The following is a 27,461-nucleotide window of genomic DNA, read 5'->3' as shown; positions in this document are numbered from 1 at the left end:
TAATAGGTGTTCAGTTATCGACAACCATGGGGTTACCTAGGCTTCGGATGCAAAGTCAAAGGTCTGTGTTTAAAATATTCCAAAAAGACACCTCACTGGCTCAAAAAGAGCAAAAGGCCAGTGAGCACGCAATGCTTGACTTTTGAATGGATCTGAAAATAAAAATGTTACTGGTACACAAATAAAACTTAATGAAAGGGAGAGAGACACCACTGTCTCTCGATGCTCATTTGAAAACTCATTGCAAATATAGACAATAAGCAGTACTGTACTCTTTGCTGTTCATGGTACATACAAGGGGTAGTGGGATTTCTTGTTTAGCAAAGATTAGGGCTGAATTGTCCAAACAAAATGCTGACAGTAACAAACCCCCCCCCCCCCCCCCCCCCCCGCACCATTTCACTCGCTCATTTTTCACTACAGAAAGGATACACATACCCAAGTAACAATCGTTGCGGGTGGGGGTTGTACAGAGAGGTTGTAAATGTTCGTTGTTCGCTTTGTAAACAGTATCCCCACCCTGTATTTTCAGTTGTTGGTTCTTATGTAGGAGCCTTAACCAGCACTGCACTGGCTTAAATGGTCTAGCCTCACAATAGCATAGGAGCATGCTGACCACCCCTGCTTAGACACATTTCAGATCTGCCTGGTTGCAATAGGTGTAGGCAGCACTCCACCTACAGTTTTGTTTTCTCACCATGTCACTAACTTCTTGTGTGTTGACACGAGACAGTATAAAAGTACATGGCATAATATGATTGGTTTACTATTGAGGAGGGGGTAAAGGGTAAGATGCCAGCTAACCTAACAATGCTTTCAGCCCGCAGCCTATTTCCGGGGCACAAAGCAGTCACTGAAGCTTCACAGTTCGAGTTCATCCCACATGTAACCCAAACAGCACAAATGATTGAAGTGTTAACAGTCGACAGGAGCTGACGTAGTGTGAACGCAAAGCCCTATTATTAGTTCTAAATCAAAATGTCTAAATTGAGAACCAATTCTCTAAATTTGCAATGATGGAGTCTGGGCCCTCTTGGTAGCCTTGGTAGTTACATACGGATTACAAGGTTACTGCAAAACTTAACAAATATAATGATTTTTTTTAAAACTGTACTAGCAAGCTTCTATAAGGAACAGATAACCATGTCCACCACACTGACAATCATAATGCTTAACCACTAGCCAGCTGGAATATACTAATCTCCTTCCAAAAGGCATTGACGATCCACTACTAATATTAACTCCAGTTTCTCCTGTCTTTATTGTCAGCAGCTTGGCATACAGACAGAATAACTGCAGTGGGTGTGGGGATCTCCAACACACTACTGAAACTTTTAGCGCACATTAAATTCACACTATAAATTGGCACCTCCAGAGTTATAGAACGCTTGCAGTCAGGAGTGCTAATGCAAATCCACTAATCTAGAAACAGTGTAGACTAGCTTGTGCTCTCATGGTCCCTTCTAGCACTCAGAAAGGTCAACAATGTATTAACCTTCTTAAATAAAAAAAATACTGACAATCCAGTAGGACTGGCATTGTTATGGTGCAGCTAGGAGAGGGGTGTGCCAGAAAAGGGGTATTTGCAGACAGCAAGTTGGTTGCAAGCTTTCAGATACGCCAAAGTCATTTCACAGAAGCAACATGTAAGGACACACATGTATTTCTTTACTACAGGAATCAAGACCTATTAAGGCCCCTTTGAGGCAAGTAATATCTCACCTTGTATATGTAAGAGTAGTGTATGTTATGAACCAGCGCAGTGTGTTTGTTTTGCCCTGATGAAAGCTGGCACCCCAGTGGCCATAGTTAAAGGGCTGAAACATGTTGAATAGTGGTTAAGGCTAATAGGACCATAATATCCTTACCCTCCTTTTGGAATTTAGTTTTAATCATACCCAAACAAGTGCTAATAAAGGGACAGCGAGGTTGGTTTGAGGTATTTTCATCTTTGTAAGTACCCGGTTAATAAAATATGCACAGTGCTCTCTGAAATACGGTCGAGCCCATCATGTTTTTTTAGGGAGCAGGATGAGATCCAATGATGAAGCATGTCACAATTAGAGTGGGTTAGAGTTTAACAAAGAAAAATGAATTCTTTCATTTTTCACTACTAGCAAGGTTTCTTTTGTGAAGTAAATTTGTACACTAGCCAGGGTATAACTATTTGTGATTTAAAGCTTTTTGTCACCTAATAGAAGAAGCATTAACAACATGTTCTGCAATAAATGTGTTACATTTTAAGGAAAGCTCTATGGAAGAGGTCTGTAGAATTTTTTTGTCACATTTCATGTAAACATTCTAAAAGAATGTATGAAGATATTTTAAGAAAAAAAGATTTTTTTACCACTTCAAAAGGCAGCATTTCAAAAACTTATTTGTAAATTAATGAATAAAAGCCACAGCCTTATATTTTAATGAATGTCACAAGAATGTCACTGGATAAAATGTGTTCAATTCGGGGGCGTGGCTACGACGGACGGCATGGCGGACGCGGCTTAGTGGAGCTCCGTCCCGCCGCAACTCTCCTGGCCATAATATCCTGCCTTCCCCCCTTACCTGACCCTCCCCAGCGACCCGAAAGGTAGCAGAAGACATCCGACGGCCGCTCTGACAATTCTGGCAGCGTCGGAGGCGGTGTGGCTGTGCGGCGGGCCCCGGAGGTGGTGAGGCCTATGCCACATGCGGAAGCTGGGACCTCGATTTTGGAGGTGCCCTGGGGACGCGGCGAGCATCGGCGGCCTGCCGGGGTGGGTGAGGGTGCAACCCGCCTCTACTTTTGAGACTTTGGGTGGAACGTTGGAGCTGGGGGCAAGCCCCGTCGACCCTAACGCAGCGCCGGAGGCCTAGGACGGGGCCTGGAAGCTGGCACCGGCTGTACTTGGACTGGGTGGAGGGCCCACACACAACGTCTCCCCGGAACGAGGTGGCCTGCGCTGTGCTTCCACATTTGGCGCTCTTGGTGTTGCGAAACTGGTCCCGGGGGCTCGGCGGCCAGACCGGGCCGTGGCGAATTGGGCCGCTGCGACGCACGTGACTGGTCCCCCTTTCATTACCCGGGTCGGGCCACAGAGTACCTGTCTAAGGGGGACCCCTGACAGTGCGGCGGGACGGGCGCGACGCCTCATTCTCCCTGGGCAGAATATACCAGGGAAGTGGGGGGATTCCGGACTAAGGGATCGCCCGGCCATTCCCTGCACGGACTGGAGTGACGCCGCGGATCGCGCCTGGGGGTTGTGGAGGGGCTGCACGGGCCCAAGTGACACGGCAGCCGGAGGATTACGTGGACGGCCTGCCTGTGAATGCCGGGGGACTAACGGCTGGGGCCTTGGTGCGGCGCCTGGAGGAGAGGGGCCCCCTTGAGTGGAGGAAGTGTTGCTGTTGGGTCCACGAGGTGGTATCTTAGTGACTTTGTCCCCAGCGATCGTCGACCATGACCAGGGGCGGGAGCGGCGACGGAAACTCCAAACAGGCTACTTTGGACAAATTTACCGGCGCAGGGGGAACGGCTGGAGCCTCCGGGGGCCCCCCTCCTCAGGGGCCAGATAATGCAACGATTCTGGCAGCCATTACCCAGTCCAGGGACACTCTCGACGCAAAGATAGGGGCTGTTGAGGCGGATGTGACCCTTTTGCGTCAAGACTTACGCAATGCGGTGGCTCGGATCACAGAGGCTGAGACACGGATCACCGGAGTGGAAGACGATGTCATGACTTTAAAAAAGAAGGTTGCTGCCATGGAGGGTATCCAGAAGAGCCTGGCGCTCCGAGTGGAGGATGCGGAGGGGCGGGCTAGGCGCAATAACCTCCGCTTTGTTGGCTTTCCGGAAGACTGCGAAAAAGGAGATATGGAGGCCTTTCTCACACGCTGGCTAGAGGGATGGCTACCATCGGAGTCCCTCTCCCGCTGCTTTGTCATCGAAAGAGCCCATAGGGCGCTGGCCCCTAACCCACCAGTCGGGGAGCGACCACGAGCGGTGATTGCCAAGTTACTCAACTATCATGACCGGGGCACTATCCTGAAACAAGCACGATTGAAAGAACCGCTCATATGTGAGAACCAACGGATCCTAATATTCCCGGACTACACAAAGCTAATACAGCGCCAAAGACAATCCTTCGCGGACGCCAAGGCTCGCCTGAGAGGCCTCAAGATCCAGTATGCCCTGCTCTATCTGGCCCGACTACGGGTGATCTATCAGTTCCGCACTCTCTTCTTCAACTCTCCGGAGGAAGTATTCAACTGGACGGACGAGACGGTCGGGTCCGGCCGCACACCCCGCCGGCTTGGGATTCAGACTCATCCTCTTCGACGGTGCCGAAGCCTACCCACAGACGATCTCGGAGTAGAAGCAATTGGAGGTCCCGCTCTACTAAACGCTCTCCCGCCAAAAAGACTGCAGCGGATAGGACCGCTTCGTCGGAAAATCAGACTGTGGACCTGTGAATGGGGGCACGCCACTCCTTGGTGCACTGAGGTGAGATCGGCGGGTGGCTCAGAGCCGCCCGGCCGGAATAACTGGCGTTCCCCAAAACGCTCCGACATCATTGGACAACAATGTGGATTTTGATATGGGATGTTGGGTGAGGGGGAGTGGGGGGGGGGGAATGTAGGGCGGACATTTGCCCCAGGGTACCAGTAGTCCGGTTTTCCACAGGTGGTAATCGACCCCTTAATGGTCTAGTTAGAGGTTGTGGGGTTGGACTATGGGGATCCATTGGAGTGGGTGGCCATGTCCTCCCGTTGGGGGCGATGGCTCGCCCACACCGCGACAGATACTTCAATGTTGCTGAGGTATAGGGGGGCGGGGGGTGGGGGTTCGAGGAGTTGAGTTTGGCCCAGGTTTGGGGTGGGGTTTTGGGGGACAGCAGGTGTTTGGGGTACTTAGGATTAGTTCATTGTTACACAATGGTTCAGCTGGTTTGATTGCTAAAATGTAGGCAGACTCACTTCCATAAGCCCAGGCGATTGTACACATACCCAGATGATGGCGGATAAAGGCCCAGCTCCGGAGCTCCCCAGGGTGGCACTGCGGATAATGAACTGGAATGTTCGGGCATGCTCGATAAAATTAAGAGGGGCGCTGTGCTGAAGCAGGGGAAGAGGGAGAAGGCAGATGTCCTATTGCTACAAGAAACCCATCTCCTGGGAACCAAGGCTCTTAGTTTACAGCGGTTTGGTTATCACCAAGTGTACCACGCAGGGTTTGTCCGAGGGTCACGGGGTGTTGCGGTATTGATTCATCGGAGGGTGTTATATATACATTCAACACCATGGGTAGATGCCCAGGGTCGACATGTGTTTATTCAGGGAGCGATTGATGGGGAGCCTGTTGTTTTTGGCAGTGTGTATGCCCCCCCCGCTGCTGTGGTCCCTGGTGGAGAAAATGTTCACTGTTTGGTCTGAAATCCCGGATGCCCTGGCGGTGGTTGGAGGGGATTGGAACGATGTGATTGATGGTGCGTTGGACCGTTTTAGGCCGGGTGGTGTGCTGCCGCTGACCGTGTCTACGAAGTTGTGTGATATGGTGCGGAGCTTGGGTTGGATGGATGCCTGGCGCTATCAACATCCAAATAGTAGGGAATACACCTATGTCTCAGCGGTTCATGGCTCCTTCTCACGATTGGACTACCTGTTTGTTTCCTGCCCGATGATAGGAAGAATAGCATCGATGGCCATATTGCCGCGTGGGCTCTCCGACCACTCTCCAATAGCTATGGATATCCGCCTGGATAGGAGACGGCAGCCGTTTCGATGGCGCCTCTCCACCTGGCACCTTCAGCAAGAAGAGTATCAATCCCATATGCGGGTAGCGATAGCCCACTACTGGCCAGACAATGAAGGATCGGGAGTGGAAGACATGACCCTCTGGGAAGCGTTGAAACCCACACTCCGGGGAGTAGACATAGCCGAGTGTGCTGGGGCACGTAAATTGCGCAGAGCGGAGCTGGAGAGGGCTGCGGACCGGGTGCGCGCACTGGAGAGCTCCTGTGCAGAAACAGGAGAGGGGGATGATGTTCGGCGGCTACTACAGGCGCAGCGGGATGCTGCTTCCTTGCAACTGGAGGAATCACGCCAGGTGAAGCTTGCGACACAGAGCGTTGCTGCTAGCGGATATAGATCGAGCATTTGATTCCTTGAGCTGGGTCTACCTGCAGGCACTCCTGTTGCGGCTAAATCTTGGACCCCACTTCCTTTCCTATGTTCGGCTGTTGTATACCGATTTGACGGCGTCGGTTCGGGTGGCGGGAGCTATCTCGGAGGCCTTCCCTATAGGACGGGGCACCCGCCAGGGCTGCCCTCTTTCGCCATATTTATTTGCTCTCGCCATGGAACCACTGGCGGCGTGGGTCCGCATGGATGCGCAGTTGATGAGATTTGAGTGGGACTCTGGACCGTCGGATAGGATTGCCCTCTATGCGGACGATGTGCTATTCTTTCTCACTGAGAGTTCTTGAAATTATTAGGATGTTTGGTGAAGTTTCGGGGCTCAATCTTAATATACAGAAATCTACACTATGGACCCTAGGCGATGGTGTGGCGCTTGGTGACTGGGCGTCGGCCCTCCGGGTGGCAGCGGGGGGCCTTAAATATCTCTGGGTATTCCTGTCTAATGTACCGGGAGTCTCATGGGAACGCAATGTCGTTCCGGTGTGGGACAAAGTCCGATCTGATAAGAAGACGTGGTCCCGCATGCCCCTCAATATCTATGGCCGCTCCGCCATATTTAAGATGGTAGCCCTCCCGCGTCTACTATATCAACTACAAAATCATCCATACCCTGTCTCGCCGCAATGGTTCCGCCAGGTCAGCTCGGCACTAGGTCACTTTCTCTGGCCTGGGGGCGCTGCCCGGGTGGCGCTTCGCACTTGCTTCTTGTCCACATATTGTGGCGGCCTGGCATCGTCAGACATTTTGTCTTACTACCAAGCGTCCCACCTGTTGGTGTTAAACGAATGGTGGTATGGCGATGCAGTGACCCGGCGTATGCCCTGGAGCGGTACCTGATGGATCCTGATACCCTACATGAGCTCATCTACTCGGGGGCAAAAAGAAAGAAACTTCCGATGGTTACACAGGTGGTGTTTCAGGTGTGGCGGAGAGCGCTGGGACGTATGGGGTGGTGGTACACGTTGACGCAGGAGACTCCTCTCCGGCACAATGGCCGTTTACCGGCTTTGGCAGCGCTGCAGGGATTCAGAGGCTGGGACGCTATAGGGATCTCGACGCTGGGACATGTTATGAAGGGGACGACTAATAAGTCGTTCCAGGCTCTGAGGGACGAATATGATATGCCGAACTCCCAATTCTTTCAATATCTACAATTTAGACATGCTATCTCCCCTGCCCTAGAGGGACTAGAATCCCTGTCAGAATTCAGCCCCTTGGAAGCCAAGCTGTTCATGGGGGAACAGGAAGATAAAAAAATATCCCGCATCTATCAATCCCTCGTTACCCACTGCTCCTGCTCCCTGGACAAACTGCGGTCCACATGGGAAAGAGATGTAGGAGAACTAGATGAGGAGAGCTGGAGAGAGGCCCTGGCGGCCCCAAGGCAGACGGCTATTGCGGTGAGATTGCGCTTCATTCAGTTTAAATACCTGCACAGGGCCTACTACACAAGAGAGCGATTGCATAGGGCTGGTCTGATTGCCTCCCCTGACTGCCTGAGGTGTGGCCTTGAGGTGGGCACGTTTGTGCATACGGTGTTGTCTTGCGAGGCATTGGAGGGGTACTGGAGGCGGGTCTGGGATTGCCTGGATGAGGTGCTGGGTTGGATACTCCCCCGTACATCACAGTTAGGTCTCTTACATATTCTAGAGCAGGTGGGAGGCAACAGCTGTAAAAAACACTTGTTACTCCTAGGCCTAGTGGTGGCTAAAAGAGATGTGGCCCGTGCCTGGAAAGATACTCGAGCCCCCCCGATAGCGGCCTGGAAACAGGGATTGGACTAATTTATGAGCTTGGAACGTCCGGTGTTCGCAGCGCAAGGCTGCCCGAAGAAACATTTCAAAATCTGGAAGAGGTGGGCGGACTATAGGGGACTGTGGCTGGAGCCGCTGGCACAACAGGATGCTAATAGTGAGCAGCTGATTGATGGACCTGGGCGAGGGTAGGAGTGTACTGCCAATTTTATATAGACTGTATTATCGAATATGAACAGACATCGTGTTTGGGGTTAGGGGGGGACCCGGGTGGAGGGTAGTTTTTGTGGGGGGTGGGATTGGGGGGTTCTTCGACAAATCTGATTCCTGTTGAATTCTACATTGATTGCTAATCTCAATGCCTAGATTTTCTGCTCATGGCTCCTCCGGGGTTCGGAGTACAGTGGAATGTTTATGCAATCTTTCCTGATATGACAATAAAGCTTGTTCTGAAAAAAAAATGTGTTCAATTCACAGATGCTCATAAGTGCCATAATTTCTCACAGATTATCTGAATTACTCACAAATTGTAATGCAAAATTCCAGCGACATTTCATTTACATGGCATGTTTATAAAGAAAGTATTTTCGTTTCTGTGCAATTTCCTTCGAATATGCCCTTTTCACCCAAACATTGACTATTTCTGCAGGCAGTTTTATGATATTTAGTGCATTAATTTATCAGCCTATATGTCTGCCAGCCTTAATTCTGCAGAAAGAGAGAACAGCTAGGGCCCATCAAATTTGCTAACTCTCTTCAGCGGATCACAAGGTTCCAGAAGCATCAAGGACTCACTTGCAAAAGCCAAACCAAGCTGAGGGCCTAATTTAGAGTTTGGCAGATGGGATACTCTATCACAAGTGTGACAGTTGTCTTATCCGCCATATTACAAAAGCATTATATCCTACGACACTTGGAATACGGTGGACAGGATATCTGTCATGTTTGTGACAGAGCCTCCCATCCGCCAAATTCTGAATCAGGCCCTTAGGACCTTATTACAATGGAGGTCGGTCGAGTGTCCGACCGGCAATGTTGCGAGATGGTAACCACCCGGCAAGTAGTCGGCGGTTCCACCCGACATATTCCTATGCGACCACCCTGTAGGCGGTCGGAAACAGGCCTTTTTCAATTGCGACTTGTGCTGCGACCTGGAAAAGGGCAGCAGAACAAGCCGCAATAGAAAAGGGCATATTTGCAAACATCCATTTACCGTGGGCTAGGCACCATATGGTGCCTGGCACATGCTGCATGGATATTTCGGGGGCGTCACATGTGCCCTATTGGCCTCATATCGGAGTCTCACTGGAGTCGGGGGCCCTGCTATGGGCCTCCAAATTCTATTTCTGGCTGCCTGTTCATGGCGGTGGGACCACCATTAATAAGCAGACAGAAAGGGATATCCTAATCCCTAAGGGGTGCCTGCACACGAATCCGATCGCTGTCCCAACGGGTTCTAGGAGCCTTTCGGCGGCGGTGGTCTTTTCCCCTCCTAACTTGCTTCGACAACCGGAATCGTAATCCGGCGGTCGGACCGATGGCAGAGATGTCTGTGGGACCGCCACCAATGGCTTGTTGGTGTGCGTCTTACCGACATCCGAATGAGGCCCTTCGTCATGAAAACCTCTTTCTCGGGCATAGCCCCATACCTTCTTTTAGAAAAACCCTGCATAACTCATTATATTGCCTACATCTCAGTTAAACTCCAGAAACTGCTGTATGGGTCAGAAGAAGGTTTAGAATCATCAGAAACAGATAACAGTTTCCCAGATATTATCATCTGTCATACTCTCTAATTTATATATTTATTGTTTCCATTTTGTTTGTTGTTGAATCCAATTACTCTTTTCCATGTAAAGTGTGCTAATGCCAGTTGGTGTAGCCAGCTCTATATAAAATTGTTTAATAAATAAATAAGACCATGTGTTATGAACAGGTTGAAACTCACATTTCCCATAAACCATAAGTTTGTTAAATCAAGTGGATTTCTGACACTGATTAGTTACTGAACATTTCATATGATCAGCCTATTTAGCCTAACAGGTGTCTTGGATGTTATCCTACAGATTAGATTCCTAATGTAGCAGTCTCCCATATTTATTCATTAGCAAGATAATAATTGTTGGATGTTTTGAAGACAATAGGAACATAAACTTTTCCCGATGATGTGTTAATCACTTCGTGGAAGTGTTAGGCCATAGTATTCATAGAGGCCTTTACTAGTGGGATTTGGCAAGGATAGGCTGCTAAAGGTTGATCTAGTTCTTGTTTAACCCAAAGCTGGAATTCTCTAGTTTGTTGTGTGTTTGTGTGATAGTGGAACGCTCGATAAATCGATTTAGATAGCTTTAAAATGTTCTCCATTCAGCCAGTGATCATGGATAACATGCACTGTATTTCAGACAAACCACAGTTCCACTCTTCAAATATCATAAGATGCAGGAGAAAGATGGTGTCATTCGTAAACGATTGATGGTCTTGAAGCAGAGCGGGTCCTTATGAGCTTTTCAAGTGGGTATATATTACTGCCTCCATTAGGAAGTTAAATAGTTTTGCACCTATTCAGCATTAGTGTTTTTGTTGTAATGCTGCCAGTTCTGCTCATGATGTCTTTTCCACTGAAGATTAAGAATGCTGGGTCCGAGCAGCACCTACTAAAGTCACGGTGTTGAAGCCACCTTGTGCGAAAAGATCCACATTTTAGTGGTAGTGTAAATTCAAAAGAGTAGAGTCTTTCTCGTGTGCCCTGCAATAGTGTCTGCTAACTGTGACCAATCCCTCCCCACACACACATCCCTTCTGATTACAGAAGCAATGGTCCTTCAGTATTGCAGACACAATCTGATTTTATATTTGATCTGATTTCAGCGGAAAATCGTAGGACCATTATTCATGCCTTGGCAACCTCAAAGCTAAATTATGCTAATAGCCTTTATCGGAGTCTACCATCATATCTGCTATACTGCCTGCAGATCATTCAGATTGCTGCAGCTCGGTTGATCCTAAAGATCCCAACTCCCTCATCTGTCACGACCTCCTTTGCACAGTCTTCTTTGGCCTCCCATTGCCAACTGTGTGAAATCCTGTGAGCTAAAAGGCACACGAGATTTAAGAAAAAGACTGCCTCCCTACGAACAGAGGAGATCATGGCACTCCAATGGGGAAAACCTTTTTACGTGTTCCCAGGGGCCTAACGAAAGATGGCATGAACTCAAGTCAGTAATCTGTCACACTGGTTGTAGTGTTTGTATGGTATGCAACATGTTAACCATTTATAAGATTATGTTAAGAGATACTTACACACCATAAACCTTATGCATACAAAAATGCATAAAATTCCTTTTACTCCCATCAATTATTCTCATATGTCATGTAACTCATCCACTCTATCGGTGTTGTCATTCCAAAGTACAATATTCCATGCTTCTCAGAACAGGAAGTGAACATTTCAGACAATCATCAAATCACAAAGACATATTTCCAAACCCCATCAAGTTCCTATGTGTTCTATTTTATCTTCTCACATAGGAAATCTACTCACATTGTGTCCAAAAATCACCACAATGCCACTATATTTAGTCTCAACCCTATCGATCAAAAATTAAGACGCACAAGATATACAGCGCCTTATGTACATTGTTTACTCCAATAAACCTTGTGCCTCCGTGAATTTCGTTTGGACCCTATCTAGCGCTACCCTTTTATGTAGCAGGATGTTAACTGTCATCTTTTCACAACCCCTCTTTCATTGAGAGGACAGGTTTATTTTGCGTGTTCTACATCCTTCGCACCCTAATGGCTTTATGTCACCTGCAACTTCAAAAAGATTTGCACTCAAAAGGAAAAGACTGACCTGGTTCCAGTGATTAAACCCTCTAGTCCTCTTCACCTCGAAATTCCCACAATGTTTATTTGAAACATTTCCCTATCACTCTACCCATTCATTTTTCATCATTCCAGTCATGATAACACATTATAAAGTAATCTAAATGGAACATTTTAAAAACATGGTGTCTCTTTTATCAGTTACCAAACATTTAGAACTAGAAGGGCGAACTTGATCCTCATCAGTTAGCATTTTAGTCATGCATATGATATGAGTGCATTTATAGCATTATATTAACGTAGAAAGCCGATGGATATGAGAGCAGTGATATAACGTGTTGACGGCTCACTCGGCTCCCTCCTCCACGTATGATGGTGAGCGGTATATACAGAGTTCAGAGTAATATTCAAGCGATTACATTTGACCAATTTAATCTCGGTAATATCACTGTACATTTGTAAACTCTGACTTCATATTCGCCTCAAAAGTGCAGTGCCCACTGGATATCAAGAGACATAAGAAATTATAAGTGTCCTAGAAGAGAATAAAAGCAGCCGAATGAGAATGTTTAACCAAAGCCTCCCTGGAGCATCCATATCCTCAGTAATGACGTAATGGCGGGAAAAATAGACTTATGAGCTGCTAAAGGCTACATGACACCATCTCCATGAATCACTGTAGCTCTGTAGAGAGCGGTCACTGATGGAACATGGGGGATAAATGCTGACACTGCTGAAATGTTTCACTGGCGGCATACTCACTTGTGTTTTTCGTTTGCATTTAGTAGAATGCTTGTTCTTACCCTCTCCTACTTCCCCTTTCATATAAGAAAAGAACGTTATAATAGTGTATTTAATTAATTATTTTTATAGGTTTTTGGATAGCGCATACAAGACCCTAGAGCATCAGAGCACTTCACTTTATGTACTGTACGGTTAAGTATAAGTAATACAGGGACATCATATTGAATGAATGAAACAGATTTGATATAGCGCACAGCCACTCAAGCTAGAGTGTCCAGGCGCTGAGGGTTGCCAAAAGTGGCAGATCACTAAAGTGTAACTAATTCTTGAAAAGCCAGGTTTTGAGGTATTTCCTGATTGTTGGCAGGTCGACGGAGGCTCTCAATGTAGCAGGTAGGCTCTTCCATGCTTGTGCACTTGTGCACTCAAAAACCCAAAGGATCTGCCCCCTCATGCGTTCAAAGCTTATTTCGGGGATGCGTGCAAGATCAGCAGTAGAGGATCTTAAGGTCCTAGTCGGAATGTGGCGATGAACACGCTTCTTAAGGTACTTGACACCTATGCCGTGGAGTACTTTGCTTGGACGAACTGGAAGAGTTGATATATATAACACCTTTGTGAGGCAAGATCTAATGTTATCTCAAACAAAGTTGTCTCCTTTTTTTACACGTAGAAAACAGTTGTGTGTCATCAGCATAGGAGATAATCTTAACTCCATCTTCCTCTGCCATAGGTGCTAGAGGTGACACGCACACACACACACACACACACATATATATATATATATATATATATATATACATATATATATCCACAGCTACCCTTCTCCGTTGAAAAGGATGAGGGGACACGGCAGGGTTTCAAAGGAATTCTTTATTTTGTATTGGCATGACACGTTTCGGCGGTTGCCTCATCAGATGCCTCTGTTGTTGCAGTCTCAAAGTTTTTTTCTTTTTTCTTTTATTGATTATAATATATATATAATATATGTGTGTGTGTGTCACCTCTAGCACCTATGGCAGAGGAAGATGGAGTTAAGATTATCTCCTATACTGATGACACACAACTGTTTACTACTTGTAAAAAAAGGAGACAACTTTGTTTGAGATAACATTAGATCTTGCCTCACAAAGGTGTTATATATATATCAACTCTTCCAGTTCGTCCAAGTAAGAGCCACAGACGTGTTTCGAGCACACAAGCTTTTGGTCACATGACCATGGTCCCGAGTCACATAAATATATGCTTTAGGTTAAATAAAAATAAAGAGCAGACTCTGGATTACAGCATCATCCAGAGACCACGTAAGTTGCAAAATACTTATAAATTAAAGTAACAATGCATAATATGTAAACATAAGAATAAGTGGCTTACTCAGATCTAAAGTTCTACTTATAAAAACAATGAGAGCTCAAAATGTGAAGAAATGCAAGGTAATGGGTGTAGTACGCTCAAGTCTCTAAATTAGAATAACAAATAGACTTGCTGCCCTTGGAACACAGTTGGACATACTTATTATTAGCAGGCAGCATCTCTGTGTCTCTCTATGTGCTTGGATATCAGTGGCCGGTGACACATTCAATCTTTCCAACAAGGTCAATCTAAGGGCAGGTAAACAGAAATAACAGTAGTTAATACAGAGCAGCTTAAGAAGTACATTAAACGAGAAATTATATCTACTGCAAGCAAGAGAGCGGATCTTCCTGGACATATTAAACAATTCTAAATACAGTTTAATGTTCCTAGGGCAATATCATCAAGGATAAAAAAAAGGATGGAAAAAGAGTAAGTTACACAAGCAAAAAAAATGATACTAGAGAAAGTGCATTTAAAAAACAGTTCGGAACCGGAGTTCCCATCAGGTAGCAGGAGGCATATAGATTAATTTAATCAGAGATGTACATGCATTTCTTCGTCAATATTCATCCCTATAGGGGCGACACTACTGGCTTGGAGAATGAATCTGGATTCTGATCTGCGCAGGGCCAAAATTCTGTTCCCCCCTCTGGGATTTTTAGGGATAGAATCTAGCGCAAAGTATTTGGCTTGCGTCCAATCACTGTCATGGTGTTTGTTGAAGTGTCTAGCTGAGCTGTATGAGACGTGTCTATTAGTGATGGCTCACCAATGTTCTAGTATTCTCTTTTTTGACTGGAAAGTAGTGGAGCCTATATACCATTTGTCCCAAGGACAAGTGATAACATAAACTACAAACTCTGTGTTGCACTGTATGTTTTTGTGAATACACCATTTTCTGTTTGTTCTTTGTAGTACCACCTCCCTCACGTTCTCACTGTGACTACACACTTTACATTTTCCACACTTGAGGAAACCTCCATTTGGCGTTAGCCAAGTCTGTTTCTTATTCTCTAAGTCACTTCTTACAATTTGATCTTTTATTGATTTGCCTTTTCTGTAAGTTATCGCTGGATGTGGGCCTAGTTTGGTTTTAAAGATTTTATCTTGTAACAATATGTCCCATCTTTTCCTGACTATTTGGCTGACCTGTGATGATTCGGCGTTGTAGGTAGTGATGAGTCTGATGGTAGAGTCAGATTTGGTGGGCAGGTTATAGATGTTTTGTAGAGTGCATCATTCCTTTTGATACTGTCAACTTTCTCTTCCCCTTTCTTCAGCATATTAGCATGATATCCCCTAGCTTTGAATCTTTTGTGCATTTCAGTTTTGTTTGTCTTAAAAGTCTCCTCTGTGCTACAGTTCCTTTTAGCACGGAGTAATTCACTAAAGGGAATGGCCCACCTAAAATTAGGTGGGTGGCAACTGGAAGTGTGTAGCAATGAGTTGCCAGCAGTTTTCTTCCTGAATACCTTTGTCTCTAGTTTGTTGTCACTGGCTGTGACCTTAATATCAGGAAGTCAACACTCTCCTGACTGTATTGCATGGTGAATTTAAAGTTATGTGTGTTCTGGTTAAGCGCGTGGACAGTCCAGAAGATCTTTCTCATTCCCCTCCCAGACAAAGAAGACATTGTCAATATACTTGAACCAGATATTGACCCTGTTGATCCAGTGCTCTAAGGTATCACTCCTGAGCACCTGCTCCTCCCACCAGCCTACCAATAGATTGGCATAGCTGGGGGCAAAGCAGGTGCCCATAGAGGTACCCTGGGTTTGTTTATATAACACTCCATTGAAAATAAACACATTTTCCACAAGGCATAGTTCAATCATTTGTAACAACATCTGTGAATAGGCTTCAAGATGTACACTTCTAGACTTTAGAAAGTACTCACATGCCGGTATACACCTGTTACAACGCAATTTTTACTCCGCACTACCACTACAACGCAGGCATTACAACGCATACCGTTACAACGCATTGCGCTGGGGGGCGCTCTAGGATAAGAGGTAAGTTTAATTTACTATCCAACACCTTCCCTAGGGTCCACGGGGACTGGAGTTAGAATAGTAAATTATACTTACCACTATCCAGCACCCCAAAGCGCTATGCGTTGTAACGGTATGCGTTGTAAATACCGCGTTGTAATGGTATGCGGAGTAAAAGTATGCGTTGTAACGTCATACATCCCACATGCCCTGAGTCCGTCAATGTGCCTGATACTGGTATACAGACTCTCGACGTCTAAGCATACCAACCAAAAGTTCCTTTCCCAATAATGTTCTCAATTTTCTGCAGAAAATCCTTGGTGTCTTTGATGTGTAATGTCAGGTCCCTCACATAGTCTGCCAGAAAATTATCCATGCACAGCGAAACGTTCTCTGGCAGACTATTCTTGGAGGACTCTATAGGCCTACCCGGGGGCTGTAAGGGATCTTTATGTACCTTCGGTAGAGGGTAGAAGGTGGGAATGGTAGGGGTTTCATTTGTAAGGACTCTGGTTTCGTCCCAGTTCAAAAGATTTTTATCAGACCATCCCCTCAAGTAGTCGAACAATCTAACCTGCAAATTAGTTAGATAGGTATGGTTCACTCTAGTATAGCAGGTGGTATTGGATAACTGTCTCATGGCTTCTTGTATGTATTTTTTCTTATCCCAGAGCACGATGTTACCGCCCTTGTCAGATGGTTTGATTACAATTGTGTCATCATTTTGGAGGTTCTTAAAAGCTTCTCTTACTCTTGTGTAAGATTGTGTCTCCCTATAGATTTCTTAAGAAGTTGCAACATGTCTTGATTCACTAGGTCGTGAAAGACGTCAATATTGTCTCTCGGGAGCTAAGATCGAAATTTAGATTTAACACTAAAAGGTGTGGTCACTGTGGTCAGAGGGTTAGGTCTCAAAGGTGTGGTCACTGTGGCGAAAGGGTCAAGTCCTTGCACAGGTGACAAGGTAGTTTGGTTGGAATCATGCATGGTTAAAGTCTGTATCATGTCTGGGGGTTCCTCATTACCTAGGCTCTCAAGTGTCCTGAGGATATCAATCTCTATATTGGATGGACCGTCATTTGTACCCTGTACTTGGTTACCTTGCAATCTGTTGTTATGTATTTTAAACAATTTAAGCTTGCGCACAAATAAATACATATCTATTTGCGTTTGTGTATAGTCAATGGGCGCGTTTGGGCAAAATGTCAATCCAAGTTTAAGAACCTGTTCTTCTATTTTTGTTAAAAGTCTATTGGAAAGGTTCACTACCGTTAGTTCTTGTGTTTGTTCTACCATTATTTGCCCTGCTGTGTCTGGTTTTTGCTTCCCACTCCAGTACTCTCGCTCTTTGTTCCGCCGCTCTCACCGTTATTTTGGTTTTATTTTTCCTCCTCGGCCTTGATATATTGTTCTTCCGCATATCGACTGTTCGTTTGCCTCTATCATGAGGCGCATCTCCTCGGAAAAAAACGTTACATCGGTGGGACAGGCGGTGTTACCGTCAATTGAGCTGACTTCTGAGCTAAAGCTTGTCCCAGATTCCCATCTGTCTTTATCTGCTGCGCCCAGTGCTCTGTCTTTCACGAGGGATGTGCAGAGCTTGTCAAATGTTTTTGCAAACGTTGGGATTCTTACAGATTTATAGTCCCTTTTATCCCTCTCGAACTTCCTTTGTTTTATAGCAATAATGTCTTTTTCAAAATTGACAACCCTGTCATTAACTGCAGACATTCTCTTCCTCACTTCATTCTGATTAGGGTCTTTTGCTAGATCATCCAGGATCTTCTGTATTTCATCCACCAACTCCTTGTGTTTTCCCCAGGCGTTTTTAATGAGTATCTGCAAAAAATGTTTTTGGAGCATGCACTTATGTTGTCCAGCCATGCTTTTAGTACCTCCTGCTTTGGTTTGTTGAGAGTAGGCACAATGAAGATCCAAAGCCCTCTGGGTATGCGGTCTACCTCCAAGTAATTTTGGAGAGATGTAGCTTCCCACCAGCGGCTGAGCTCCTTCTTGCGCAATCTTTCTAGCGAGTTGCCCTTTTGTTTTAATGTTGATTGTGTCAGGGTCACATCCGATTCATTCTCTCCACCCTTGTCGCATATGATTTTAAAAAACTTTATTCCGCTGAGGCCTTCCGCCCCTTCAGGAACTCCATTGCCCTGAATGCAATGCGGTCAGCCGATCGTCTCCGTACTGGATCGCGCTTCCGAACAGTGTTCTAGAGCGCCCTGGCAGCTAATCACCCCTGAAGTTCACTCGCTCACCTTCTGCGGCATCCGCTGGCGTTCATCGAGATCATTTGCAGTGTCCACGGGTGAAGTTTCCGTGCTATTAAAGAGGGTGGGGCTAATAATAGAGTCATGCGGTACTCCTACATTTGTATTTGGCATGGGATAGAGAAAGGGGGTGTCCAGATGTCCTGCAATTTATCTTTTAGAAAAGAAGTCATCCAGGCCACTGCGGTTCCACTCATGCCCATGTTCCGCAACCTGTCAAGAAGTCTCAAGTGGGACCGCGTCGAAAACAGCTGACAGGTCGAGCAGTATGAGAACTGCCCTACCTTCCTGATCAAGTTTATCCTTAATGTGTTCCGTTACTTCCAACAGGGCAGACTTTGTGCTATAATTTGACCTGAAGCCAGATTGGGAACTATGCAACAGGTTTTTATCTTCGATGTACTCTGAGAGTACTCTGTTTAGGTGTTTCTCTCAAACCTTAGAGAAAACTGGGATGAGAGAGATAGGCCTATAGATGGCTGGATCGTTCTCACTTTACAATACTAAATGGACAAGGACTTTTATTTAAAAATTAAATACCTCAGTGCTTCATTTCTTCAAATCTGTGCCCTAGTACGGTCAATAATCTGACTGAGAACTGCTCATTATCAGGCCCTGCCAACTGCAACCTTATGATAAGAATGTAAAGTAAAAACAGACTTCCCTTAACCTTAGAAGTAAAATGTGACCCTGTGCTTATTTAAAAATGAACTCAAGGCTGGGAGCTACTCTGAAGGTGACTGAGATCTACTGGTAGTTCGTGAACGACTGGTTCGAGACACCTGTTCTAGCATTACCACCAGCAAAGCATTTTGAAAGTTGGTTGGGATTTGAACCAACCAGCCAGCCGGAACGAATATTATCCTTTATTCTATGTTGGCTTTTGTACTGTGTGGTCTGATTGTATATCTTTTTGTATAAAGTTTATACTCTATTTGATCAAACTTGTGGGGAGTCCATTTGTGGTGTCACCAGGGGGTTGCGGTGGGCGTGGTTGCACATAATGTACACTTGTGCCTTGGAGACAGGCCTGGCTGCTCGTGCCAAGCTACTAAGGGGGTGAGCAGGGCTATCCCAAACTGTGTCCTTACTTGGCCTAACGTTGAATGGGGAGCCCCAGGCCTCTCACTTGGTGACAGTAGTGCGGGATTGGGACTCCGGCTTCCAACAAATGTGATTACAAACTTGCCTACGCAGTCTGGGTGCAGCCATGCAGAGTTTTGTATACAGCATATAGTGTTGATTTCCTCTCTCTCTCTCACTAGTATAGGTACTACAGTGAGCATGAGATGAGTTCTCGCCACTCCAAGCTGAGCATGACCTGGGCTTCGTAGTTCTGTGCTCGCTGGAGCTTGGCCAGTGCTTGGGAAGGGAGCCTCCATGTATTCCATTGCTGTAGTCCACCTAGAGAGTTTGCTCCAAGAAATAGGACGATATGGTGCAAGATCTGTAGTAGTGTCAGGGTTCCATGGGGGACTGACATACGGGAACACTGCAATGTGTACTGTAAAGGGGCAGCAGTGAGTCAGTGAGCGAAGCCGTTACAAAGACCAAGAATGGAGGAGAAAATGGTAAGTGATACAGGAAGGAGCTTCTAACGACTACATCACCTTGATTTTCTACACAAGGGGAAACCCTTTAAAACATCCTTAGTATAAAAACGGTGCTCTTTTACCCGCGTGCCACAAAAGTTAGCATTCATTGAAGCCAGATTTTTCCGCTCAGGCTCGCTTTCTCCCCTTCAAACACTGCATGACAGACAGTTGCTATTATTGGATTCCTTTGACAAAACAAACAATAGAGCGAGCAGTCTCTGTCGAGATGGCGGTCCGGGCTGGCTATGGACGAAGATAAATGCAATATTAAAGAGGCACTAACCGCCCTGCTGCTCCCATGATTTTGAGGGACAATTCAAAACTGGAGAGAGATGCATCATTTACTTAGTTTTCCTCGGGAAAGGTCAAAGTTTTTGTGAAACAATAACTACATAAAAATGTATGATTCCCGCAGTGCCTCACCGCCTTTATAATTATTTGTATCTAGCGCTTCCCATTTCGGTTCCTATAGTGAAGGGTGCAAGAATAAACAGAGGTGCATGTTTGCAACTTCATATCCAGGCTTCAGCGAAGTCCCTCTCATTAAATACTCTCGGCTAAATTTGCCTAGCAACATGCCTCGCGCTGAAGTCCTTTGTTTTCCCGGGGTTTCATTCTTTGTGTGAAAGTTTATCATGCAGCGCGGCCAACGCTGGCTTGCCGCTATGCAAAGCGCTACTCTCACTGCATATTAATTACCTTGTGCCTTTATTAGCGCGCCCTATCTACATTCTCGCTGTGGCAAGTTCTTTAAAGAAAAAATTATTTAAAATGCTAGTGGAATAGACTACGGAATGGTGTTTCTCATGTAGTTGATGTCGACCACTAGATATTTTACGAGAAAGAACATGATTTGGCGTAACATTTTTATATAATTGAATTTACATACATGAACTGTGAGTGTCACTGTAGAGATTACACGAGTTAAACCGGAATGGTGCTCCATAAATCGCCAATGTACACAGATGGGGATAGATTATTTTTATTGGTCAAATGTGAGTATTAGTAAAAAAAAAAAAGAGCACAGAGACCAGTACTAGGCTTTAATACATGATCGTAATCGTCAGAAAAACCTGCATTTCCCGAAAACTGAGATTGTGACATGTCAAAGCTTAATGTTTCCATAGTTTCCATTTAGATTTAAGATGGCTAACTAATTTCAGAACTTCTCACACACCACAATCAATTCTCGAATCATAATTTCTTTTTTTTTTCACTAGGTGGCTGGACTCACCATGTCAGTTAGTTTTCACGAGAACCGCAAATCCCGCACAAGTACTGGGTCCATGAACATCTCATTGTACCATAAACCCACACACCCGGATTGCGTTTTGTCCCACCTCAACACACTTCGCAAACAGTGCTTGTTCACAGATGTCACCCTGTGGGCAGGAAACCGATCCTTCCCATGTCATCGTGCGGTGCTAGCAGCTTGCAGCCAATACTTTGAAGCCATGTTCAGCAACGGTCTGCGAGAGAGTTTGGATCACACTGTAAATTTTCATGATGGCCTCCATCCTGAAGTATTGGAACTGCTGCTGGACTTCGCTTACTCCTCTAAAATTATTATAAATGAGGAAAATGCTGAGTCCTTGTTGGAGGCTGCAGATATGCTTCAGTTTCCTGATATACGAGATGCAGCAGCTGAGTTTCTGGAGAAGAACCTTTATCCAACCAACTGTTTAGGCATGATGTTACTGTCGGATGCCCATCAATGTCGAAGGCTTTATGAACTGTCCTGGAGAATGTGTTTGGTTAACTTTGAAACCATTCATGAGAGTGAAGACTTCAACAATTTGTCTAAAGATATCCTTTTAGACTTGATTGCCAGTGATGAACTAGAGATTGAAGATGAACAAATTGTTTTTGATGCCATCCTCCAGTGGGTAAAGTATGACTTGGATAGGCGGAAAGTTTATGTTCCTGAACTTTTGAAGAACATTCGTTTGGCATTACTCCCCTCAGCCTGTCTCAAAGAGGCAATGTCTTGTGAAGATTTGATAACTGAAGATGAGAGGAGTAGATTGATCATGGATGAAGCCATTCAGTGTAAAAAGAAGATCCTTCAAAATGATGGTGTGGTCACTAGTCCTTGTGCAAAGCCTAGAAAAGCAGGCCACACCTTACTAATCTTGGGAGGACAGACGTTCATGTGCGATAAGATCTACCAAGTCGACCATAAGGCAAAAGAGATCATTCCTAAAGCTGATCTGCCAAGTCCACGAAAAGAGTTTAGTGCCTGTGCTATTGGCTGCAAAGTATATATCACTGGTGGGAGAGGCTCTGAAAATGGTGTCTCAAAAGATGTTTGGGTGTACGATACTGTTCACGAGGAATGGACTAAAGCTGCCCCAATGCTGATTGCTCGTTTTGGCCATGGCTCAGCTGAACTAGAAAACTGTCTTTATGTTGTCGGAGGGCACACTGCTGTAGCTGGAACCTTTCCTGCATCTCCCTCTGTTTCATTAAAGCAAGTGGAGAAGTATGACCCGCTAACCAATAAATGGACAATGATGGCACCTCTAAGGGATGGTGTGAGTAATGCAGCAGTGGTAAGTGCCAGACTGAAGCTATATGTTTTTGGCGGGACTAGTATTCACAGAGACAGAGTTTCAAAAGTACAGTTCTATGACCCAGTTGAGAATCGTTGGACAATCAAAGCAGAGTGCCCTCAGCCCTGGCGCTACACTGCTGCAGCCGTCATGGGCAGTCAAATTTTCATTATGGGAGGGGACACAGAATTCACAGCAGCATCTGCTTATCGCTTTGACTGTGAAACGAATCAATGGACTCGGATTGGTGATATGACAGCAAAGCGAATGTCTTGCCATGCTTTGGCATCTGGTAATAAACTTTATGTAGTGGGAGGTTACTTTGGAACACAGCGATGTAAAACCTTAGATTGTTACGATCCAACAACTGACTCATGGGATAGCATCACCACGGTGCCTTATTCGGTAATACCAACTGCCTTTGTGAGCACATGGAAGCATCTGCCATCTTGAGAAGGTTTTCTGTGTGACAAACAATAAGAAGTAGCTTGAAAAGGTAAGCTTTCTATGGTTAGTTAAACAGTTCATTATATCCTTGTCATAGGTGCATGCTAATATCTGTTAGTGTGTAAATGGTCCAGATTCCCAGGCTGACACCTGTAAACATATACCTTATATTCAGGAGTGATGTACTGTATTTACAAAATGATACTTTTAAGACAAACATATGAACACATGACAGAGAGAAGCAATTTTACAAGGCAATCATAAAAGGCTTTTATTTCTGTTACCAATAGTTTCTAGCTGAAGATGAATATCCTTCATATACTGTAATGCTTTATATTCTGCCTTCCAGCTTCTTTGAATAGTATTCATACAAGTTGAATCTATATACTGACAGTGCAATTTTTAGACAAAACAAAGGAGTTCTGATAAAGGAATGTCTAGCACTTTGTTTTAATTCACAAGGGACAATATTTATTGGCATATTCAATAAGACATTCTGTACTGTTCTTGAAAGTCAAATGAGCTTCTAAAGATCCATTCTGGGGCTAGAATATTTGGATTTGTTCTGATACACATACTAGGTCACAGTTATTTAATGTGTGAGATGTAAGGCTGAGTGTACAAACTAAATGGTTTCTGGGCTATTCATTTCTGCTTACCGTTTATGAAATGTATTTGATTGCTAATTATCATCTCCTTATACTTGTTTTCAATGCATTTTAGTAGGAGCAACCTGCTCTATCGAAGTATCAAAAATATGCTTTTGTTTGCACCAGTTGACAAAATGCGCCCTCACATTCATGCCTTATATTGAACCACCATCTTAACAAGTCTGTTTTTGTTTCTAAAGCACTTACTCAGTAATGTGTGGAGATTTGAGACAATACATTTTTTTGTGATCCTTTTTAACAACCTCATGCATCTGAAGGTGATCCAGGACCATGATGCAGGCCTCTATTTTGCCGAACACAAGAAGAGATTGCAGGCAAAGCCCAAGTCTCGCTCCTGCTCTAAGTCACAGTACAGTCTTGGTTCGTATCACAAGACTGTTACAACAAATAATCCACTTCCTGCACAAAGTCTTTGGGTAGTTTGAAGTCCAAGCCTAAACATAAAAAGACAAGGGGAAAATCAATCCATCATTCCACTGTAGCTCGAAAGACAAGGTGCAAGGTCTTTGAGAAAAACATTGCCGTCCTTCGAGATCCTTGTTTTCAGAACCGCTTCCTCGGCTAGTTATGTTATGTTATGTTATGTTATGTTATGTTATGTTATGTTATGTTATGTAGTATCTCTTTTATAGCGCACGGCTACCCCGAGGGGTGTCCCGGCGCTTTGGCAAAGAGAACTGCGGAAGAAAGAACACAACAACCCTACTCACAGAGGCCGCAGGAGATCATACAGAAAAAAAGCCAGGTCTTCAACTCCTTTCTAAAAGAAAGGAGACTGTTGGCCTTCCTCAAGGAGATAGGAAGCTCATTCCAACCACGTGAAGCCAAATAGCGGAAGGAGCGACCACCAACTCGGGCCAGTTTGATAGGCGGAACATTGGCTTTGGCCAGCAAAGCCGACCGTAGGGTCCTCCTTGGCGCATAAAAGACCATGCGCTTCCCGATATATTTAGGGCCAATTGAATGAAGGGCCTTAAAAGCAAGGGTCAGGATCTTAAAGGTAATTCTTTTAGAGATAGGCAACCAATGCAATCTCTTGAGCAGTTCAGAGGCTTTTGCCCTCTGCGGAAGACCGAAAATGGCTCTTGCCGCCGAATTCTGCACAATTTGCAGACGGGCTAGCAGATATTTAGGCAGCCCTAGATAAAGGGCATTCGGGTATGTCCAATCGCGATCCTACTAAGGCCTGAACGACAATTTTTCTGTGTTGCAGAGACAGCAGCGGAAGAAACTTCCGAAGCACTTTCAGAATGCCAAAACATTTCCCAGACAACCCGATGATCTGGGGCCTGAAAGAAAGGCTGTCATCACACAATACGCCAAGGTTTTTCGCTTTTACAGAGGCCGTATCAGGAGGAAACATATCCTGAGGCCACCAAGTTTTCCAGCTAGTCACGATATGAACGAGTTTTCCAAACACTCATCGACCCGCAGCTAATATCAGCCCTCATGCAGGCTCTTTTGCTTATCTTTAGTGTGATCCCAATTCCTTCTAGCATGCCTTTAGGCCCTATGAAGCCACAGAGTGACAGTAGCCTGTGGTATGATTACTACTGGTAGATCCTCTCCCAAAGCAGTCTGTCTCCTTTACCAAGCCTGTAGCAACTATGGCACAGACTTCCATACTAGCTCCAAGATCCACACTTATTCCAGTTCACTGATGACGATGCCAACTCTAGGGAGGCTGACGGAAGGCTAAGTGCTGATTGCAATATCAGACCCCGATCTTACATCGGCCTGAGTTCCAACTGATGGTGCTCAGCTGTCAGTGGAGGCTGCATTCTCTGACCCTGTACAAGATACACAAAAGGTACTTAGGACGCTGATGATGAGGATATGGCTGATGGTTTAGATCCTCCTCACTATACTATTGACGCACTATACTTGGATTAACAAAATGTCAGTGGGCCTTAGAGATGAAAACGAACATTCTAACCGAAATTATCCAACTTTGGACAATATCATCAAAGCCTTTGCTGCAGTTTAAAGATATCCTCACTGATGTCCTGATGCTACATTATTCAAGTCTTATTCTTGCCCGTCTGCCACTTGGCCAGTAGCCTGCCATTCCATTCTTGGCATGTTGCCCTTGAGCAATGGCAGCCGCATTTCGGTTTTAGTTTCTGCGTGCCTTCACTTGTGTTTCGCAATGCCCTGATTTCCTGACACAATGTGATCCGGGCTTTAGGTTAATATTCATTCACAAGGGGGGAGTTGTCCCCAGTTTTCCACTTAGTCAAATACATTTTGAGCGTTTCTTAAGATCGCTCAGGGACACATAACTGACAACTGTCTCGGGGCTCTGTGTGAAGTAATTAGCTTCAGCTCCAGGAACACGCAGTGGTGTCACTAGGGTTGGTGTCACCGGGTGCGGGTAACTCATGGTGTCACCCCTCCCCCCCCCCTCACGAATTACCGCATGGACCTCCCATAAAAGCAATTACTAATGCGTCTTTATTACTAAAGGAACACTTTTGTGAAAAATTCGAATAATGAAATACTGAGCAAAAAGCACTGTTTCTAAACTTGTACCTTGCAGTTAGCATGCAATTGCTTAAAGATGGTTCATAATTCATTAAGCAGGTATACTACAAGGATGGTAACCTGAGACCTATCTCACTCAAGAATGTCTGCAATGAAAGCAGTAACTCGCTGAGCTTCCTACGTAAAATACAAATCTGTGACCTGCATGGTGCGTGCTTCACTTTGCAGCTGGGACATCACATTAACTCTTTATACTTTGTATGAGTCAGGCCAGCCTGTAACTAGACTGCACACAGATCTCGCCAGCAAGTGTATTCACCACCAAAGTTATCTTACAGCTACAATGCTTTGGAATTTGTTGGGTAAACAAAGATCTCTGCACCAGGTGTCTACAGTAGTGTAATCCCAATAAACTATTTTAAAGTGAACTTAAGTGTGCTCGAGAGTAAACAAAGTACAATTAGAAGAGGTATAATACTGCAATATATGCTAGACACTCAAGCACTAGAACAAACGTTACGTAGGCAATGGTGGCACTTGTGCAAGTATCAAAAAACAAACAAAATGCCATTACCGCAGTCCCCAGGGCCTATCGTGACTGCCCAAGGAAGGAAGAAAGCTTTAGCCAGGTGCACTAGACCCGCCCAAAGAGGGCCATGTTTTTACTGAATCTGATTCATTTGTGTGCCACTGCACTGCCACATTTCTAACTTAGTTCATGATTCATATTAATTTATAAATAAATGATAACTGGATATTATTTCTCTCTCACCGACTGCCTCTGAGTCCGGACCCAGCAAGAAAAAGTCAGTGAGTCCCAAATTTGAAGGGGTGAGGCCAGGCTTTTGATTGTCCCTGTTGACAATTCAGTGTGACTGATGAATGCTAGGTGCAGAAACAGTGGTATTGCAAGCACTTTGGCCACCTGTGGCGGTCCCCTTGTTTGCTGGCCCACTGCGGCTGCACCAAAGAGCTGGGGGGGAGGGTGCTGGCAGGATTTTTTTGCGTTTGCTGCCCTTCTTGGGCAATTGAAAAGCAGGGGGGCGATTGCCACACTGAGACGGCAGGTAAGAGTGGGGGGAGGCTGCCGCCCCCAAAACTAGTGCTGCACGGGGCTCACCCCCGCCCCCCTTGCTTTGGACTGTGCAGAAAGCTCCTCTTGTTGCCTTTGTTGTGTGTACTCTAGTCTAGAGACTAACCTGCTGTGAGGTGCATCAATATACACAAAGAATATATCTGGAGTGCAAACTGGAAAGAATACTTGAAAAAGAACCCCCTCACAATCCAGTTCTGAAAATGTAGACAGTGGATCCATGTCCCCTGTCTGCTTTGGCTGAATATAATTGAGAGGCATCTGCGCACCTGTTGTTCCAGTTTCAAGTTCTCTGTGACCAAGGAAGGAAGTACTCCGCGTAGTACTGTAAGGTGTGCTGTGTAATCAGAGCTGGTGTGAGCCTGACAATGGTTTCCCAGAGGTGAGGGGACATTAACTAACGTTTTGTCTTGCTGAAAGAAGCTATTCATCTGACCTGAAGTGCCTAAATTTATCCTGGGTGCTGCGATGGAAAGGAGTCTTTCAACATAGCAGTAGG

The 27,461-nt window shown here is 45.3% G+C and overlaps 1 protein-coding gene across 2 annotated transcripts in view; it reads left to right on the top strand.

Moving 5' to 3' along the window:
• The window catches only part of KLHL25 (kelch like family member 25), a 213,080-nt gene that overhangs the window by 68,870 nt on the left and 116,749 nt on the right, over positions 1–27,461 (top strand). For both annotated transcript variants that reach the window (XM_086958110.1, XM_086958111.1), the window contains exon 2: positions 20,936–22,763. In XM_086958110.1, coding sequence (XP_086814236.1) covers positions 20,951–22,720 — 1,770 coding nt within the window. In that variant the 5' untranslated portion in view covers positions 20,936–20,950 and the 3' untranslated portion in view covers positions 22,721–22,763. The remainder of the gene's footprint in view (positions 1–20,935; positions 22,764–27,461) is intronic.

Source organism: Lissotriton vulgaris, chromosome 2_1, assembly GCF_964263255.1.
Source record: "Lissotriton vulgaris chromosome 2_1, aLisVul1.2, whole genome shotgun sequence".
NCBI classification, from domain to species: Eukaryota; Metazoa; Chordata; class Amphibia; order Caudata; family Salamandridae; genus Lissotriton; species Lissotriton vulgaris.
The sequence above is the reverse complement of the archived record's forward strand: the minus strand, read 5'-3'. Positions and strand labels throughout refer to the sequence as shown.